This window comes from Hylaeus volcanicus, chromosome 6 (assembly GCF_026283585.1).
Source record: "Hylaeus volcanicus isolate JK05 chromosome 6, UHH_iyHylVolc1.0_haploid, whole genome shotgun sequence".
NCBI classification, from domain to species: Eukaryota; Metazoa; Arthropoda; class Insecta; order Hymenoptera; family Colletidae; genus Hylaeus; species Hylaeus volcanicus.
The window spans coordinates 18,224,158-18,245,637 of record NC_071981.1 but is presented as its reverse complement, the minus strand read 5'-3'; the positions used below and the strand labels follow the sequence as shown (position 1 = coordinate 18,245,637).

The 21,480-nt window shown below is 43.1% G+C and overlaps 1 protein-coding gene and 1 long non-coding RNA gene across 2 annotated transcripts in view; one reads left to right on the top strand and one right to left on the bottom strand.

The window, feature by feature from the left end:
- Window positions 1–16: 16 nt before the first annotated feature.
- Window positions 17–21,480, top strand: part of LOC128877996 (transcriptional regulator Myc-A) — a 36,564-nt gene continuing 15,100 nt past the window's right edge. Inside the window, exons 1-2 of the mRNA XM_054125737.1 lie at window positions 17–544; window positions 6,623–7,381. Coding sequence (XP_053981712.1) covers window positions 6,628–7,381 — 754 coding nt within the window. The 5' untranslated portion in view covers window positions 17–544; window positions 6,623–6,627. The remainder of the gene's footprint in view (window positions 545–6,622; window positions 7,382–21,480) is intronic.
- LOC128877997 (uncharacterized) lies at window positions 7,404–20,112 on the bottom strand. The gene is made up of 3 exons (XR_008457330.1): window positions 15,979–20,112; window positions 12,559–15,649; window positions 7,404–9,928 (listed from the first exon to the last, which is right to left on the bottom strand). It is a non-coding gene; the product is annotated as an uncharacterized LOC128877997 (long non-coding RNA).

Genomic DNA, 21,480 nt, shown 5'->3' with positions numbered 1-21,480 from the left:
ATGGAAGAACAGTTCAGTCGCCTTTAACCGGCCTTAAAGTAAAGATCGGATCGCCGCCGATCGCCCCGTGCGCGTGCACAACAGAGTTAGAGCCACCGGCTTATCGTACGGATCGCGCCGAGAATGAAATTCTTTCTTTGCCCGGTAGAATACAGAAGCAGCGGCAGTGTCTCTTTGTATAGCAATCTTGACAATAAAAGAAAACGGCTGGAACGTTTATGGCCGAACGGCAGTAGTACTAGTGGCTGCATCGCCTGAACGGATATTTCACCGAGGCATTTTCCACACGTCTACTTTTGCACAACGTTGCGAAATACCGTGGCCGGAACACCGCGAATCGAATTGCTCGCTCGTGGCACTTCGATCGTTTAAAACCAGAAACGAGAAAGTAAATAGATAATACAAAGAAAACCCGGATAAAATTCGCGGGACGCGCCTTTCTTGTATCGGTTAGTTTCTTAGCACGAGATTCGAACTCGCGCCAAAGTGTGTTCCACAGTGGATACTATTTCTCTTTTGGGTTACAACAGGAAGTGGCCGATAGGTTAGTACCAGTGCATTTATTATCTTATTTCTTTTTACTTTTTTCGATCTTGGTGAATTTTTTTGTCGAATCGTGGGACGCGATCGACGCCGGCGTGACATCCAGAAATGGACGAAATTTGGCTCGAGTAGTAGTCGAGTCATTTTTATTCTTTTATTCAATTTGAAGTTTTTATATAACGAAGAATTTCGCCCATCTCGAGTGACACATACGCGGTCTCTGTTCGGACAATTAAAAGTAAATATGTACCCCACAGTTCGATTTATGGAAATTCAAGATATATACGTTACACTTTTTATTGCCGCTTAAAGCATAAAATTTCCTAAATTTAGATTCGTTCGAGCGAAGCGTTTTCGATCATTCGCAAGGCATAGTGACGCTTATAGATTTTCAGACGCCTAGAGCTTTTCGGTTGGGCGCGGTGTTCCCGCCGACAATGATTTGCCAAATTATTCAAAGTTCCCGGTAGATTCGGTTCGCGCGTTTTTTGGTCATTTTCGATTCGAATTTCTGCACGTGTATAAATATCGATGAGACGTCGTTTGACAAAAAGAGAAATTCTCTGAACACGCTACATCAGGTTATGACTTTCTTTTTTGGCAACTGGCCTCTTCCTTCGAATTATACTCTATCGGTTATAAATAAATCGCGTAACAGTTGCTAATATCATTTGTATATGTATATTCACACCGGTTCGGATTTTGCCGCCAAAATGCATACAGATCGATCTCTCGCGGGAAATTCTTGATATTTGTAATTAATATGAATAAATAGAATATAAATACCACTCTGCGCGTCGAGGACAGTGAAATTTGAATTTTTATACATTATTTCGAGACATTCTCAACTATAATTCTCAACAAACATTGTGTATGATTCGTTTGAATTATACAGTTCCGAACATGATTTTTGTTTTATATTTTTAATTTAGCGAATTAAGTAATGGAATAAAAATAAATAAATAGTAACATAAATTATCAGATTTTGTGTCGTTTCGACAATTTTCCTTTATGTATCTTCGATAATTCGAATTGTCGGACACGAATCGCCAACAATATTTCGTTTTTATCCTTTGCGATCGTAAGTCGAGTTGGGACCGACAAAACATCCACGCCCCGGCAATACGACCGCAATGATTTTCACTGTTTGACACTTCTCACGGTGAAACTACTTTTGCCATCCATAAACAATTTCTCTTTCTATTAGTGTATTTTCTCTTCCGTTTTCGCGGTTGCTCTATTTCCACCGGTTTTAATTTGTTATGCTAATCACCGTCATAAATAATATTCATTCATATGGATATGATTTACAAGCCTCAACGTGTAACATATGTATTTACACAAATTATTTCAATGCTGATATATTCGGATTTATTATTAATATTAAACAAAATAGCTTGAACGAAACAAATTTGACGTTAGTACAAAGTAAGGCTTCCGACATAACACTTCTGTTGAATATTTTGTCTTCATAAAGTTTACCTATTGCATTATTTCGTCGTCGAGTACGCCAACGTTTTCCGTGTTTATGGTACACGAGATAACAGTTACAGTATATGACGAAAATCAAATGTTTGCGGTGATCTGTCTCGCGTTTACGTCTGGTTTTATACCGAGAATCGCTTTGTGCCGATACGTGTGCACGTGAAAATGTATTTAGCGGAGATAAACGGTTTAACCGGTCTATTGCACTTTCTATCGCAATGTCGCAAACATATCAATCCGATTCTAGTTTTTAGGAATTCGTTCGGCGCGTTTGAACGAAGGCCGACCAGAGTATATTTCATTTCACTTTTGCCTGTATGATCGCGTCCTTTCATCCCGAGAAGAAACCCACTTTTAATTAGAGTACGGTAGGAAAGCTTGTCAGCTCGTTACACGCTTGAACGGTAGTGTTCGGCGGAAGTTAGCGAGCATACCGCCACCTATCCGAAGCTGGACCGGTTTCTGGTCCAATGTATAGGCAGAAAAGTTTGATCCATCGATCGTCGGCCGTGGACATGGAATGTGTACATGCCGTATACAGGGTGGGTCGAAAAAAGAACACGTATTGCCATTCGCGAGGAAGAGGGTTCCGCGACTGAAAAAATAATCAGTGGAGAGTCTGTGCATATGAAACGGAAAAATATTAGGCAGTCTTAAACAAGCTTTTCCAACTCTCTAGCCTTGACATATTTAGTAGCAATTAATTATGTTTTACAATTTCCTCGAGAATCGACTATTAGTTAACACCGACAACATATGTATAGTGTTTCAATTATGGTTATCGAAAACTTTCACAGTCGACGTTCTTATAATTTATACCTTATACATTTTTTAGGTGTACACCTTGTTACTTTAAAACGTTTGCGACGTTTCGAGCGACAGTTAAAAATGTCAAGTTGATGACCAATGACCCGTGACATAACCATGGGCACTTTAAATAGACGATAACCAGAAAAGAACACCGTTTATACCGCGAAGCTTAAAATAGAAGCAATTATTGCGGAATCGTTATTCTTGGAAACGGAACTTCCCGAGAGGAAAAATGTATTTTATCGCCTCCATTAATTTTGGCGCGTAGAATATACGTAGAATAGTATTGCGGATTGTACCACATTTTTCGGTTCACCCTTTGTATAGATTTTCGAAAGTTCTTTGATGGATTAGTCCAGTGTTTCTCAAACTGGTCCACGGACCCCTGGGGATCCCTGAACGTGTTCATCGGGGTCCTCCAGCAACAAAAGCATACTGCATAGGGGAATAAAAATGATTCTCATAATATTTCATTGTTATTGAAAAATACTCGTTGGAGAGTTTCTGGTTGACTGTAGTAAAAAAAGAATTATAAAATAAATAAAAGTTTTTCTATGTCAAGATGGCCCATGATAAAGTAAATTTTGAGAAACACAAGCCTAGCCATTCTTTTTCTCTCGCTCACAAATAAATCGCCAAAAATCTAGAAAGCATCATCGTTTAAAGTTCATATGTTAAATATAGCTTGTGTTTGCGATAGTCATTTCATGGCTGTATTCTCTCCTCTGGCTAAGAAAAATGGCTTCCCTAATTTTTGTTACGAAAAGCCAGCTATGTACGTGTCGATGTTATTCGCACGCGCGAAATTGTTCGTACGTTTCTTCCAAAACATTCGGCTGTGTTTACTATCCGGCGTCGAACACTTTTCTCGGGCGTTCGCAGAGCCTTCGAGAACGATTTAACGAAAGTTTATTGTTTTTGCCCTCGGCACCAAGAACATGAACACGTCGAATGCTTTCTTTCTTTCGTTTTCAAGGCCGTTCTAGGAAGGTGATTTCCCCTACGGGAGCGTCTTTTGTTCAGTTCAGCCGCTAAGTAGGGGCAACGAGACGCCGGATAATGTATCATTGTTTTTCAACGATGCGCGTTTTTCACGGGCGACCGAGTCACAAAAGCCACCACGGGTCTCTCCCTCCTTCCTTTCACTTTTTCTTCGTGTTATTTATTTTTCTGGTTCTCCTCGCCGGTTTTTGATAAGAATCTCACGATGAACGACTTGTTTAACCGTCAAACGTCATTGCCGTAACGCTTGTCAAAATATCAACACTCGTGTATACGGCACTTGTTTCTCGTCGGATTGCCGAACCTCGTTTATTTCTATTGCAAGGGCCCTCGATTGTCGGCCGTTTGTATTTTTATTATTATCGGTTATTTAGAATTTAACCTTATTTAACTTCTTGAAGAAAGGATTTGCAAATTATGCAAAAAAAAAAAAAATTCAACAGGTTAAATATAATACACCGATAATAGAATAAATTAAACGAGCTTCAGTTGAAGTACTATTTCCAATAGTTTCGATTCTACTAAAATGATAAAAGCTCGTCAAATTTCATCGCATTCAATTTCGCGTATTTTTGCTATTTTTCGATCTTGGAGGTACCTTCAAATGTGAATCTATTTCGAAACTGTCAATTCAAGGTGCCACGCCGTCTGAGGCGCATTTTATTTACTAATTCTTGCAAAAGCAGTCGTGTAGTACGAAAGCGACAGTTTTCGCGGGAATTGGGACACCGACGGAAGCGAAACGATGAATTAAAACATGATGGTGGTTCGTCTGGTGCGCGTCGAGAACGGAAGATAACGGTTGGCGAACGTCGAGGTGGGCTCAGTCGGCCGGATGTAATGTTTGCACTCTAATATGCTGATAATAAAACATAGCGTTGTGTCTCCGTCGCATTGATCCACGAAATGTGATACATTAGTGCGTGTAGTCGACGAAATTCGTTGCAATAGTGAGTCACACGTTTGGCTCGTCATTCCATGTGACTTCTATGCGTGACCACCGGCGTCTCGTACACGTCTTCTTCTGCCGATGCACCGCAACTGCACTCGAATTGTGCCAGTGTTATGAACTCCTATGTAAAGTGATGCGTCATACCGTGGAAGAATTTATATTTACACGCATCATCGACAACTCGCTGTTCTTCCTGGTATGATTCTATCCTGTTTGCATTCTGACTTCGACTATTTAAGTCGGTAAGCACCGAGCGTGACTGGTACGTGTTGATTAGTTGGCGCTAGCGCTAAATCTTGATAAATCTGAATTTTCTTGATATCTGCTATTTTATTTCTTCTTTTGTATTTCAACGGAGATAGGCCTGGGTTAGGACTTGCAAAATATTCTTGTAGGTGACTTTGCGGTGGTGTGTCTGCTCTCAGCCACCAAAACAAGGATAGTTCTGATTTTATTACATTTTTTTTTTATCTTAACAGTATAATAGACACACTTCGCTGAAATATTTTTGCTTCTTAAAATATTACGAGCACATGAAAATATCCCATTAGAAAATCTAAATATCGCGTCGTTGAAAATCCTCTTTTTCCGGCTAAGCGTCGACTATAACCCGTGGCATGTTGATACTCGACGAGTGCGCTTAGGATTAAGATACCTATTTAAATTGACACATATTGACGTAGAACCGGCTGTTACGTGAATCGATCAATTTATGCGACGAAATACATTATCGATTTTTCGAAACTGTCCTAACCCCTTGAGGGTAACACCTGGTGGCCCAAAAATGTACGGTTGGAACGGTCGTCCACGACTGTGAGAAACAAGACGCAACGGTCTCACGCGGCGAGGGAAAATGCTCTCTCGTCTAGGGATTCGGTGTTTGGCTGTGATTTATCGAAGGTCAGCTGTCCTTAGCGAAGGAGAGTTTGATTTGTTACTGTACGCGTTACCGGTTTTTTTCCAGTCTCGTTTCGGTGTCCGCGTCTGCGATTCGTCGCGGCAGGTCCTCGGTGTTCCCTTACGCTTGGAATGAATTCGAGAATTCTTGTCCAACGAAAAATCGCGTATCACGAGTGTCGTGTGTCACGTTGGTCCCCTTCGTTAGGTTCGATATTGATTTTGTTTTGTTTAAACGCAGCTTTACCGAAGCGCGGCAAAAAGCATACAAATTGATACACGGCAACGAAGGTCGTCTATTTTTAATACACACACACGCAAGGCAGTTACGATCTTTGTCCATATTTTCATACCGCTAACTGTATTCGTTTCACTGATTCCCGCGATAATGCACAAGGCGTTACGACACGCGGTGCAATACCGAACGTTATTACTTGCTACGGGTGAAGCAACATGTCGTAACATCGAAGAGGAGGAGGAAATAAACGGACGAACGTTGAAAAGGCACGAATACGAAAAAGCCCGCAATCGAAGCTTGTTAATCTACCGTTGTATATTAATAACTAGACTTTGGTTAGTTACAAAGTATCGACTCTTACGGGTTCCCGCCGTCTTTTTAAGCGACTGGTGATCTGTCGCTATCGTTCGATAGACATCCCGCGCTGTCGGCATTATAAAGAATCGAGTATTTTTTTTTCTTTCAACGCGTCTGGTTAGCTTCCTTTGTTATCGGACTTCAGTCATTTCAAAACAATCGAATTTCTTTGTAAGCTTTAGCTAAATATATCTCGAGAAATGATTCGAGACTCGAGAACGATTCACTCTAGTATGTTTGGAAGTGAAAATAGTCTATTCATCTTTCTTCGGATGATTTCATTTTATATTCAATTGCGGTGTTGCAAGTGCCACTTTTTAAACTTGTAACGTTTACAGGCGAGATGCCGGTGCCGGTTTGGGATTGCTCTGACCTGGGCCTGTTGGACGAGCCCCTGGACACCGCGATGGTGGTGTCCGACGACATATGGAAGAAGTTCGATATGGACAAGCTGGACCGAGCGGATTGTAACACGGACACGTATCACGATCGGAACATCGACGACAGTATTCTGCCCGACTTGCTATACGGCAAGATGACCTGTCTGGCATCGCGCAAGATACGCCATCACGACTGCATGTGGGCAGGTCTGTGCATCAGCAAGGAGCACAATAGGACGTTACCCGCGAAGAAGGACTCTCAGATACAGAAGAGAGTGCCGGCTGGTCGAAGTCTATTGATATCGCGTGCCAACGCGGCTCAGACGGCTACGTCTTATGGCAACCAGCAACAGGCTCAGCAACCGTGCCGCGCGAAAAGTCTGGAGAGCGACGGCGATTCCACGAGGCCGGAAACACCCCAAACTTCAGCATCCGACACAGAAACGGAGGACGAGGGGCCTTTCTTCAGGCACGATCAGATCAACATACACGAGAAACTCTCCGAGTGCATGTCGGAAGTGGTCACCAAGGTTGTCCCGGTGAGCGAGGTCACCGGTCAGCTGGTCAGATTTCACGACAGGAGGAAAGAGGACGACAAAGGTCAGTGTCAAGTGTACAAGGAGACCAACATCAGGAACACCCTCAGCGATCACTGCTATCACCTCAATCAGCCCAAGAATCTGGAACACCTGGGCGTTCAGACACCCTCCGATTCTGGTGAGTGATTCCATCTTTTCGTTACGCGTTACTTCTGGATAGAGGCTGGTAGATTGTTTGTTGCCTCGAGGATCAAAGTTCTCTTTCTTTTCACGTAAACTAGCAAAGGCAATGTTTAATTTAACGGTTAAGTACTCGAGTAAAAGATGGGGCGGATGCCTATAGAAGGAATAAACAATTCTTTTTAGTGTTTTCTTGACACAAATTTTGGAGAACGTTCGCAGATGGAAACGAAATTTGTGTTAGAATCGGTGATGCATTCCAGACTTTGAAATAGCGTTTCATATGTTGTCTTAGCCTTCGTCTCGCAGTGGATAGCGTGAATGACAATTTCAAATGCAGAATGACCTAAACATTTTCTTTTATTGATACATCGATGGACTGGACAATGTATATTTTAGTGCATAATTTTTATCTATTCAGGAACGAATTGATTTGCATAAACTAAAATTCTAATCTATATAACGATATTATTATGTATACTTATTCGCAGTAGTTCAAATGAAAATTTAAATTTCTTCTTCGAGACATTTATTTTGTCCAGTTCTTTAAATAATTTCTATATCCAATGAAAAATGCAACTTTCGAATTAATTCAACTAAATAAATAATTCTGGGCTCCGAATTTCTCCCCTCCTGTTCAGAGAACATCTTTCGGAAAAACGTCGAATAAAAGTATTACTTGACACCTAAAAAAGTAGGTAGTTTTTTTTTTTTAATATACCTGGTGTCTTTAAAAGGTAAGTGAGACCCGCTGACTGTGGACAGGGTTAAACGTCGAAGGTTAAACGTTCCTTTTATCCCGATCGGAAACGTTTGCTCCCACATCCGCCGTGGCATCGATAAGTTTAGTCATCGCCTCGTTCTTTCGTGCCCTCTCAATGGAGCCGGCAAGGTCGAACTAAGGATCCTCTTAATCGAGTGCAATTGACGGCACTACGGAGTGCACTTCGCCGAATTTGGGTACCCGCATGAGTATGCTAATCGCGTCGCGGTCGCTCGTGATTGGTCGAGGCGCGGCTGAATACGACACAATCGTGAAACTCGTTTTAAACAAGTTCGGAGGTTGGTACACTAACGTTTCCCCCCTCCGGGTCAACGGTATCCTTCCCGCGAAGAAAAAAGAAAGGAGTCGTGAGAAATTTTTCGGCGTCGCGGATTCAAGACTCTCCACCCTTGGCGAAACGAAACGCGCGGATTGCACGGAACAATAATGCTTTTGTAGTTTGCTCAGGCAATTCGGTAAGCGGCAGTCGCGCAAGCATATAGTTAGCCGCGCCGACAAAAAATCTTCCTTCCCCTGTTTTCTGCGCAGGTACAAGAACAAAAGGGGAAGCGCCCGATCCTTTTGTACTTCGCGCCGCATAATTTTCACATTTTCAAAGGTGAATCCTTTCTTGCGAACAGAGAATTGCTTGTTGCGTGGGCGTAATTTTTTAAACGGTACCTATTTTACACCTTAGTGTTTCTCAGATTTAAATTCTCAGTGTAGAATTGAATTGATTTGTGTTAACACGATGCAAAATTTCTATTCAATTCGAGTAGTTTTGTACGAACAACACGATGAACACGGTGCTGCTTCTGAAATCGATAGAAAATTCTCGTAGAAGAAGACACGCTTGATGCAATAAAGAGACAATTGACAGCGAACAACTCGATGGAATGTATAGAATCCTTTTGAATGGAAGGGGAGGTGCCCTTTCGAAGGTAATCTCAGTATTCGTGTTGCCAGACCTCGTGAATACTTACGATATTTCTTCGGATACAATAGATTCCCTTGGATAGAAACTCTGTATCTTTAACGTAATAACACCGAAGACTATACGCGACGTACGCTGGGCATAGAACGTAAATGCACTTTAATTGCTATGTACGCAACGTTCGTTTGCTTTCAATGACAAGAATGATTGCTATCAGAGAAGACGCGACTTGATAGATTATTATTGCATCGATGGCAACCGTTAAAAAGTCGCATGTATTGAATACGTGTCAAGGTTAAACAAATTTTTTTTTATTTAAAAAGTCAGTCGAGAGCGAAACGACGGCTCGAAACGTTTGTTAAGAGTCGGGTTTCAACATACTATTGTGTGGCTCATAAATTCTTCATTATTTTCTTGAGTCACTTAACTGAAATATTAATCGGTACTGTAGACAAAAAAAAAACAACTCAAATTTTTCTCCTTTTGTTTCTTGCGAACAGAGAAGTATCAATTATTTTTATTTCATTCCCTATCGATGTTATAAACAGGAACGCAGAAACCATTTAGCACGACCACTCGCATGAAAAATCCATGCGTCACATTGACATTCTTGGAGTGGTCGTTAGATTGTCTCATCCGCGCAGCTCGCGATTAGGTTTCCAGCCGTTCCGCGAGCATTTTCAGGGCACGTCGCGCATCCTCCTGGTGTTGGTAGATTTTCCGTCGCATGCCTCGTTCGCTGGGTCTAACTATAGGGATTCCGGGGAGAAGTGATTTGGCGCGAGTCGCATAATTCGCTTGGGCCGTACAGTAGCGTCTGGTCGAGGAAAATTGTGCCGTTTCGCCACCTGAAAATATGTTGCGTTACATGGCGACATCTTAGGTTCTATAGATACTAGGCATGCTAGCACACGTGCATCACACGATCTAAACCAGTGTTTCCCAACCATTTTTGCAAAGTTGGAATATTTATGGAATTAAATACTTGTTATTGAACGTTACTGTTATATTGGTTTTCGGTCCTCCTCGGAAGTAATTAATTTTAGAGTTGAGGAACATTATACGATATTATATAATTTCATATTACTAAACACTAGGTATTTCTGGTATTAGGTTGTCCCAAAAGTTTCTTCCATGACTTGCACTCGATTACTTTGTGTGGCAGTGGTTATATAAATAGACCCTAATTTATTAGATGTTAATATTGTATAACAGTAATGGAGCAAAATGAATCAAATATTGTGTACGTATTACTTATTCATGAAATGGAAGAAACTTTTGGGACAACCTAATATGTATATATTCTGTACAAAAAATTAAAATAAGTACGTAGTTATTTTTAATGTATCGCAATGTCAATAGTACATATCACTCTCCTTTAAAATAAGAACTTGACGTCTTTCTTCGAACAATGAAAACTGTTTCGAACCGTATCTTGTCATTAAATTGTTAGAAATTTGTTCGCGACACACCCACTGTTGCGCATGAATCTGTCGCGACACACCTGTTGGAAGCACTGGCCTAAACGACGGTCGGCGACTCGTGTGCTTTGTTGAGTATGATAGGAGAGCATGACGTGGAAAGAGTGGCTCGACGACCGTCGGTGCACACACGTGCGTCGCTGCATTTGCACGCACGTGACCAAACACTTACGTACGGACAGTCTTCTGATTATACATCATATTCGACGACATAACCACCTATCGGTCTATTTTTCTTCCTCGTGTCATTATAATATTCCGCACGCGAAGGAAAACTGTAATGTTCATTTAGCTGCTCGACTTAACTGTTGCATAGTAATTTGCACGTGGAGCTTATTTGTATTCATAACGTAGAAACAACGTTCCGCAAGGTGTGGTTCACGGACCACCAGGAGGTCTACGGAAAATGACAGAAGCGTGTGTCGCGTAAGGTGTTCTGGTAAACGTGCCACTACCACGATCCATAAGTTTTTCTCTTTTCCAAATCGAAAAGGATACGAATTTTAAACATCCGAGTACAGTTGTGCAGGACTTGAAAAATGATTTAATTCTATTCTAGGGGCCAAAAGTTTTTTTCGTTTAGGGAGTCCAGTTTTTGTTTCAATTCAAAGATACAACACAGTGTGTAGCGAACCAACGCAAATTGATAATTCGATTAAAATTAAAATTAAGAAGTTGCCGATCGACTCGAAGGTTTAATCGACGCGGTTAGAGTCTAAGTAGGTGAATCGAGCGTTAAGATGGCGAGAATTTGTGACCAAGGACGTCGGTAGGGTCTTATAAAGTATGCCGTTTCCTGATCGCCGAGCTTAATGGACGAAGAAGACGGTATCGTGCGACCGGACACACAGCAAATTCGGGCTTCGTGTTGTTGTCGATGTCACTGTTCGTAATTGGTAATTGCCAGGGCCACGACTTGCAAATGGCTACTTTTGACCGTGACCAGACGGGTCAGTGAAACGCCGAGAAACCGGTGTATGGCGAACAAAAGCACGACCTCCTTAAGCGTATTAATTATTACTTAACATCGCTTTCAGCGAATCTAGCCACGTTGGTCGACACACTGGCGGTTCTTTACGACTATCGTGAAAATACATAGTTATAAACTGCCAATTACTAAATAGGAAAGTCCCTCTTCTTCGTTTACGCTATCATTTAAAGAATATATCGAGCCGTTAAGGAAATTCGAGGCAACGGCGCAGCGCCTGGGAAGAACCGATTTTCCTCTCGATATTTTCTTCGTTATTAAAGATGATACGGACCGGTTTATCGTCTGTTCTGGCTCTCTACTAATTTAATCGCTAAACATTGCTACTTAGTGGAGTGCGATAAACATACGACATTTCGTTTACTTGTGCTAGGGAATTCCAAGTAAGAAGTTGTTTAGATGATTATTAGACATTTTTATCAAGGAATAGAAATGATAAATTCTTCTCTGTTTTTTAAAAGAATTGTTTGAATTACGACAAGGCGAGGGTCAGGGATTCTGGACCAGAGAATCGCAACGGAAACGCGCATGCTCGCTGTTCTCATCTATTACGTGAACTGGGAGCTTGCGCCACATTGCGTGAAGTCTATGATAGCCGACCCATCATTTACCACCGTGTAACAATAAGTTACTTTTTTCCTCTTACCTTGGTACAACATTTCGAATTTAAACGGTTCGGAAAAAGCAGATAAAATTTTTCCTTTTGGTTAAGATAACACTAAACGTTGTCGTTTGGATTATTTAGAGGCTTCACGGAAGTAATTTTCGAAAATGCGTTCTAAACTTTTCGCTACTCAATGATAGTAATTATACTAAGAAAATTACATGGTAGAAAATAGTCTTGAAACTTTTCACTTATAGGAGAACACTTTCTTTTTAAGAAACATTTTATGTTCGTCAAATAGATAAAGCTTCAAAAGGGTTAGGACAATTTCTATGGCGTCTGCCGCTTGTTCGCAGCGAAAGGGTTCGAGATCAATGGAGTTTTCGGATGCTTTCGTATACCTACGCATTTTAACGGACGCCTCTGCGGATCCACGATCCGTGTGCAGGTGCATGCCGGAGCAGGATCGTCTGAGCATGCGCAGTTAGTCGCGCGGGAACTCGAAGGTCATGCGGTACCAAGTGACGTCAATCGATAGCCGGCCGGCCGGTCGGTCGGTCGCTGGTTGCGGTCAAGCGTGGGACCCCGCCGCGGCGGTTTAAATGGTCGCCGGAATGCGGTTAAGCCTTTTTGCCATTCGCGCCGCAGTCGCGTTCGCCGTGGTGAGGGATACTCAGTACCGTGTTACGCGGGCACCGTGCCCCTTTGGCATCCTCCCTTCGAATCGACCATTTCCTTCACTTCCCTCTTGTTTCACTTCATTTTTAAAATGTGTCAGCAGGACTAGGAAAACTGTTTGATTTTCGTTCTATAATAGGAGAACACTGGGCCAAAAGATATAGTAATCTACCATAAAATCAAATTAAGTATTTTTATAGTAATGATTTGATCTTAATCGTGTTATTACATATAAATAAAGCGATTTAATCGATTACTTGGGAGTATAGATTAATGTGTTTCATCGTTTGCATCGTCGAGGACCCTCCCTTTGCACAAAGGATCTTGAAACCACTTAAATCTTTGGCGCTGTAAAGACTTAACTAGCCGAGCAAAAACCATACTTTGCACGGGAGAGTAATAATTGGTTATAATTTGTAACCAGTGGCAGAAGAATGTTGCTAAACGGAAACATCCCTGGTAGAAGAGACCTTCTCTTGTTTCATCAGAGTACCTTTTGTACTTGGAATTAGTTTTCCGCATTCCATTTGGTCTAATCACTTTCACCCATCGTTTATCCATTTACGCGTACTTCTTTCTATTTGTTATACAATCCATGAAATTCTTTTTATTCGTTCTCAGTCCTTGGCAAGAACAAAGCTTTATTTACAAAGTAAAAACGCCATAAAAAAAATACTTAACTGACGAATGGAAATTTTATTTAGATTCTCCAAGTCCAAAGTCTTCGTGTAAATTATCAACATAAAATTTAATTACTCCGAACATCCGGAACTAAATAAAATTTCCATCCATTCGTAAACTATAAACAGCCTCTACTGTTGTGGAAACGTCAAAATTTCGTCGGAAGGTTGTGAGGGAATCGCTCGTCGTAAGTTGATTGAAATATCACTCGTGCGGCGCATCACGTTGACGGGTATTTCGTGTCGTGAAATATCGCACCGGAGTACCAATATTTGCATAATACATGCGGAAAATACCTCGTGCATTCCTGGCGCAATTTTGTTGTCGGATGTTACGCGTGACGATTCCGTGGACGTGACAGCGATAATGACCGTCTGTGTATCGCTTCATTTTTCCTGCCGTTCCCGCGCCGCTTTACACTCTTTGATCCGACGATGTTATCTGTACTCGCGAGCGCGTCAGGTGTGGCGCCAACTGCAGTTGCTTAGCGCCTTTAATTACGTAAACGCCGATAAGTACTGTGTTAAGTTGAACCGCGAGCGCTGACACTCGGACGGGGGATTCCCGGTACGGAAAGAACGATCTCGGAATTTCTCGTAATCCAGGCTCGACCACGGAATCAGACCTGCATTTTAACGCTCCTCGGTTTTCAACGCGATGCGTGTAACGAGGTTTCGCTGAAACCTTTACGACTCCTGTGTTATAGAGACTGATAACGTGGGATTTAAAATAATAGATAATCGCGATGTAAATTTTGGAATTTACTGTATTTTAGATTACGGATTTCAATTAGCTCTTGATGGCTGTACAATTTTAATTGTGATACTTCATTAAATGTTCATATAAAGATCTGTAGCCTTTAGTCGTTTTTGCTATATAAATTAGATTTGCTCTATAAAATATTGTTTTAATCCTGGATCAAATTTTGTAAATAAATTCTTGTATTTTCTCTGTTATTTAGCAACGTGATAAACGGTTAATCGCACAAACAAACGTATTACCGCGCTTACGGTTAATTATCGGTCGAAAAAGCATTGCGTATTCCGTCGTGCGATCGTTCGCAATTCCTTGGAAACGAGCCTTTGGTCGGTAGCAAAAGCGTATTCCACCTAAGAGTATCGAGTTAGAAATCGTTGGACGTGTCTATCAGACCTATTAAGAATCTTCATCGACTCCGTAATACAACGACGAAGGCCGAGCGAAGTCCTACTTTCAACTACATACGTTGAAACGATGGAAAGCAAAGTATGCGTCTGCAATGATTCCTTTTTTTTTTTTTTGTTGCTTCGTTGAACGGGTGCTTTTGTAACTTCCTCGTTAAATTTACATATTATTCCAAACGAAGAGTTTCTACACTTTTATACAATCATCGATTAGAGTTCTCGCCTCGTGTGACATTTAACCCTTTTACCTTGGCGTGAGGCGTCGATGGTCTCGCCGATAAATAAAAAATCTTCACAGTTTATTTAAAATAAAGAAGCCTTCGCCAACCTGTCAATAGTCACATAGATAAAAAAAAGAAAAAAATGAAAGTGTCAATGTCCCAGGTTAGTATCGAAATTAGATGCGCTTACCTTGGCTGAAACTGGTTGTAACTTTCTCCCGGTTAGGTGTTTCCTATGATTTCATCGAGACCCTCGCCGAGCCGAAGGCGTGCGGGCGCGTTAGGTACGATCCTGATCCCTGGGACACATTCACGAAGACACCCATGGCTCGTCTTACGTCTGGATCTTTTTTTTTTTCTCGCGGTATTTGCACGCAACCCCGCCCCGGGTTCTTTTTCCATCGATGAGACGAAGCAGAGTTCGTTCCGTTCGTCATGCAAATTCCACGGTTAAAGCTTCCAGGAAAATCGCGCACGCTGGAACGCGGGCGTCTATAATGCTCATAAAAAATGTATGCATCGTCGTCGTTTCGCCTCCTCGAGTGGGCTCGCTCGATTCTGGAATTCAGTGGGTGCAGCGGGATATGGGCAACCGGCCGAATGTGAGTTTCGACTTCAGCGAATCGGGCGAAAGTCGATTCTAGAAAGGTGATGCACCGTCGCGAAAATTCGCGGTATCATTTTCACACCGGACTGGAGGCGCCAACTCCTTTAACCCATTTGCGCCGATCGCGCATGCGGACACGAATTTTCCTTGGAAAAGTGTAATTATACTATTATTTTATTTAGACAAATTTTGGCGATGAGCAATTGTAACATACAGGGTGGACCGAGTGGGCGTAACGACTCCGCTATCAGTGCTGTTAAAGAAAAATACCAAAGTAAGGCGAATGGAGCATTATTTTATTAAACGGAAATTCGTATCTTTTTTTTTTTGCATAGACTTCATTCGGAATTTCACAAAAGTATCGAGATTGTTCTCTAACAGCACTGGTAATGGCTCGTTACGCTAACCTGGTCCACTCTGTATGCAACCGATCGAACGAGGGAAACGCTCGTTTCCTATTATTAAAAGTACATACCATGCAACCCGTAACGTGGGTTGCATTTCTGATATTAACCGAGAGCTGTTTCACCGCGAATGCGTAACGGTCCTTCTGGTTATTGCAAAACAATTCAGCCCCGTAGTACCAGGTTTGCACGCAGGTGGGTTTGGCATCTCTCGAAGGTATTAGTTAACATTCTACGCAAGTATAATCTGCGAGCGATCGTTTTCTCGCTCTCTTTCTCTTTTCCTCGTTACATTCTCCAGTACCCTGGTGTGCCGGCTCTCTTTACCAAGGCGACTATAATTATGCCTTTCCCTTGGGAGATGTGGGCGCCTATTTTTGCGCCGGAGATTCCACATGCACGTATAAGCGCATCTCTGTCTGTGACGTAATTCATTCATTCATTCATTAAGTTCGAACGCGTGGAAGGGACTGCTGATTAACATGGTGGCAAAAGGATCGCGTTTATGGTCCCTCCTACGACTTTTACTCTCGGTTCTCTTACGCTTTCCAAACGCAGCCATTCTGGTTCTTCTTGCCATATAAATTTTATATATTCCAATAACAGAAACGTTTTTTTTTCTTTCTTTCTTTCTTTTTTTTTTTAACGATCAGCAATGATTTATCTTTCTTACGCTAAAATAGATTAATATTTTCCGCGCACTTTATACCAGTTTCATTCTTTATTCCCCAACGTTCATCGATTTGCATGAAAGGTCACGACACCGTACGAGGGTTAATTTATGCGGAACCTGTATGGGACACGGAATAAAAGTAACGCAAGAAATGTTAATCTAATGCCTTTTATATTTTTTTTCCTTGTTCTTATCTTGCAACCAGGTTCTGTCACATAGAAACTCGTTTCTTTGAATCTGCCTGGCCGTTCGTCCGCAGGAATTGATATTTAATTATTCGCAACCGTCTCTGGTTTGCCAACTGGTGTTACATTGAATTACCTATTACCTTACGCAATAATTCTCTATGCGAGGTAGAAAAAGGTATACGAATTTTTTTTTTTTCTTCTTACGACTTCAACCGTCCTTGAGCGATTCCCGACGAATCCGTTCTCTTATTTCAACGTCTCGACGTCTGGTCGACGAACCAGGATGCCTTGACTCTTGCACCAAGAATTAGGAGGTCGGGCATCGAAATGTCAAACTGGCAAAACCTGATTTTGGAATGTTGACCGGCATCAGGCGGCGATCAAAGAGTCCCTTTTTCTTCTTTTTCGAGCGCCGATTCGCTCGACTCGCCTTTTTCCACCGTTTAATATGCAACGCATCGCGCTCAAAATCGTCCTCGAACGGAGAACAGAACTTCACCGATGCAACTTTCCCTCCAAGGCTAACCTTTGTACGTAATTTTTATTCGTCACCAACGCGTCACGTTGTAATTACCCGTATATTCCGCGAGCAATATTTTTGCTAATCCAACGTACTATCTTCTAACGCGGAATTAGTATTTCCGCTCGTCTGAGGAGGCCCGCATGCTCACCGATGACTGAAACATTTTTCGTTTAATAAACTACAATTAACGCTGAAGTTTCTCGCTCGAGTTCGCCGGATAACTGCTACTTCTACCCACAGAAAAAGTTATTTTCTTCCGTTTGGTTTATCGGCGAGGTTGCATCGTCCGGTATCACTTCTTTATCAGAGAAAGTGAGGCGCATACCGTTGGAAAAGAACGATCCAGCGTCGTCGAAGTCGCTGGAAAGGAACCAAGAGCAAATATCGCGTCCGCTAATTAGAAATTCGAAATTGATCGGGCGACGGGGGGCGGGACGGGGTCCTCTTTCACGTTCCTCCCGCGCTCCTGAGCCCCAACCGGGCACTCCTTTCCTCTCCTCGATGCCGGCAGCTGGATGGGTTCTCCTCTTATTGCATTTCGTTCTCCCGAGGCGGCATGCCAGCCGCTGCATTCGCCTACTCTCCCGTGGTCGATCGAACGGAGAAGCAAGAAAAGAGCTTGTCGGTGACAGGGAATGGCTCGCGAAGTGGGGGTGCGAGCTGAGAGAGAGAGAGAGAGGGGGGGGGAGGAGAGAACGGTAGGGAAAGGTGAGGAAGAGAAGGAGACGGGATGTAACAACGGAGAGTAACTGGCATTTTCCGTGAGTTAATCGACCGAGAGAAAAAGATGGCAACGACTACTGTTGCAGAACTTTCCTGGTGGCGGTACACAGAACTCATCTAATTCGCTCGCTTTTTATAGGTCGAAACTTCTAATTGAAACAGACTGGCGTCCCATGGCAATGTTCCCCTTCGGTTCTCGTTGAGGTTCTTCGAAAATTTAATGGCGTCGGAGTTCTGTAAATACAAATTTAGAATATCGTATCATTTTCATATACTGCACAAAAAAAAAATCGCAAGAAACACATGGCACATAAAAAAAAATGTCATAAAATCACGTACAAGATGAGCAATGTCGTGGTTGTTTTAGCATCCTAGTAGACAGCGCCAATCCGCTGGTGGAAGTGAACCGCGGATGTGACGGTTCACCATCGATGACGCGGTGCATCTCGTTGCGGGGGCGGATCTCGAGTGGGCTGGGCTTAATGGTGTCTGGTCACCGGGTCGTTTCCTGGCTACTATCCCCCAGATACGTCTGCCGTATTTCGATTCTCGCGTAGGTTGTTATCCAAGGTAGTATCTCGCGGCTTGGTTTCCAAGTGCATCCGTGTACTCACGCGACCACAGAACGGATACGCACGCCGAGGCTCGTAATTGGACTTGCCCGTCGAATAATAACGCGTTATGGTCTCTGATTTTTTCCCCGCTTTTTCTTTTTTTATTCTTGCACGCTTCGTTCCCCCTCTCTCGATCGAATAGACCGCTCGAGTAGCCGACAGCGTAGAAAACGGGGCGTGGGTGGCTCGAGTTGTCGACGTGTACCTTTAAATCACGGGGTGTCCCGGTGGTATTTAGAATGTCGCCTGCGCGCACCGAGGAAGAATTTATCGACGCGGAAAGCGAGGCAATTAGAAAATCTAGCAGTTCCGACTTTCAAGGAATGCTGGTCGACGATTACCATCGGTTGAGTTTATTCTCGAGTGTCGGGAATCCCCGAATTGCTGATGTCGAAAACTGTACCCAACTATCATAAAAATGTTCAGGTGGGGGCTGCTGTAACCCTCGTCTCGACCAGGAAGAGAAACGTACCGTCACGTTCGCATATGTGGCTCTGCCCGGCCAAGAGGGATCGTCTCGAGGTACTTTGAACCGTGGGACACGTTCGGGCTAGAGTTCCACGAAAGTAATTTCGTGCCCGCGTTCTCCCGTCGTCGCGCACTTTTTGCCGGCGATATCGTCGGAATTTGGTCCGGTAACGGATAAAACGCGACGGAGACGCGAAGGGAGGCCGCGAGATACGGATTACATGTTACTTTGAACCGTTATTATCGAGCCCAGATTCTCCGTGTATATTTAGAAGTCGAAGTTACATGTCGACCGTTACGTTATCGGTCAGCTCTTGAAACGGGGTGCCTAGATATCTCCGGCTATTACACGTGGTGTCGGAGAAGCTGATGATCCATGAATGACGAATTAGCGCAAACCTATCGGTCGGTGGCGGGGAGTTCGCGCCATAGGTCGGCGTCGATGATGCAGACCGCGAGCTGATTTCCAAGCCGACTTGCACAGAGGGTATTCGTATCTGGTTGGTTATCTGGCAAGTAACGGGTCATCGGACGTCTCGAGACCTACATATCGTTCGCCGTTTGATACACAGAACTACGGGTATCCAGAGCGTGGCGAGCGTGGGGGGCATGGCTGGCATTTTCCTCGGCAATCTTTTCCTATAAATTGCGTCAATGAGCCCGGCGCGCCGATATCGCCGATTGCAGCCAGCCGCGAAACACAGAACAGCCTTCATTCGCCGGCAACCTCACTGGCGACTCTCTCGGCTCGAAAGTTATCTACTTTCCCCTATGACTATAGCACCGAGCGGAATTTTCACGCCCTTCCCAGCTCACGGCTGGAATACTAACGAGGAGAGGTCCCTAGGCTGGACCGATTAGGCAACGAGTTTTTGCAGACTGGGGACAGCGTGGTTTTTGGGAGAGCATAGTTGTTCATAGTATATCTATTCTACAAAGGACATCCAGAAGAATAAAAAATTATTTCGTTTTACGATAACTGCAATAAAAAGAAAGAATTGAATTCTCGTAACACTGTAATGGAAAAATTCATGCTTAAAGAGTCAGAATTTGTATTCTTCAAGAATAATGTCCTTCGTTTGAAAGGAAATAAAATACGAGCTAATACGTTTCTGTATTCTGTTACTGGAAAATTCCATCATGAATATCCATTCATAATTTATCTACGACTGCAGTAGCTACGACTTACAAGGCCCGAAGTTAATGAAACACTAAAGGTTACGTATGCGCGAGTATCGAGAGATTAGGATGGCTTGATAAATACGAATCGAACACGCGCGATAGAACTTATGGTCGAGTGAGACGGTATAGGTGCACTCACCCTATGTGGAAAGAATGCAGTCGGTATTGTTCCGCCTTTTTTTTTATCACTGTGGTCGTAATTATTGCGCGTCTAATGGAACGTAACACTGAACTCTCCGTCTCTATCAAACTAAATTCTATCATTTTTATCGGCTGGAATCCAGTTTCTGATCCGACACTCGTTTCGTTTATCTTCCAACCGGATCGGAGTAATGTCTATAATACGTTCACTTCTGGAGCGAGCATGGGGGGTAACTATGTATTTCAGCCTTCGCCCTAGAAATATTCGCCTAGTCGGGACGGATGCCGCCGCGCCCTGTCGGAAACAAACGGAAATCAAAACTCGCGCGGGGGAGGCGCATTGTTCACCTTTCGTGTTTTCAACTAATCTTACGTAATATATAAATTAACGTCGTAATTATCGCGTAACATTTTAATTCGTGTTTTTAATCGTATCATATTAAAATTCTATTCGACCATAATTTCCTCAACCGTAAACGTTTTTTCTATATTCATATATCACCTTATTTAAATACACAAACAAAACTAAAAGGGCGTAACAATCGAAACCGCTAAGAAGATCGAAACAATAACGGATACAAGACAGATCTCCGTTACGAGATACGTCACACCGACGTGACATATGTAAACGTACGCGATACCAAAACGTGACATCGCTAATCAAAGATTAATCTTCGTTCGAAGATGGAGCAGGGTCACCCACTCCCACGCAGTCGACCATGATTATCCTCGCAGGATTCGACGGACAAAAATGGCGAGACTTGGTAGCGACAGAAGTTCGAAGCGGGTCTCCACCCTGTTTTTCGGAGCATGTCTGCCGGCGAAGCGACCGTTCGATATCGCGAAAACTCTTCCCTTCCCCATTTTCCCCTCGGCACCTCCCGCGGTTCACCGTCTCGCGGTCGCCTATCCCAACGAGAGAGGAGAGTCGATCGATTCGCGTCGACGTAGTACTATGGCCTGCTTACACGGAGAGCACTGACCCCCAAGGTCGCTCTTACGCGGTTGCACGTGCTGCGGCAAATTGACGCTAACCCTCCCCCTTCCCCTCTCGTGACCAA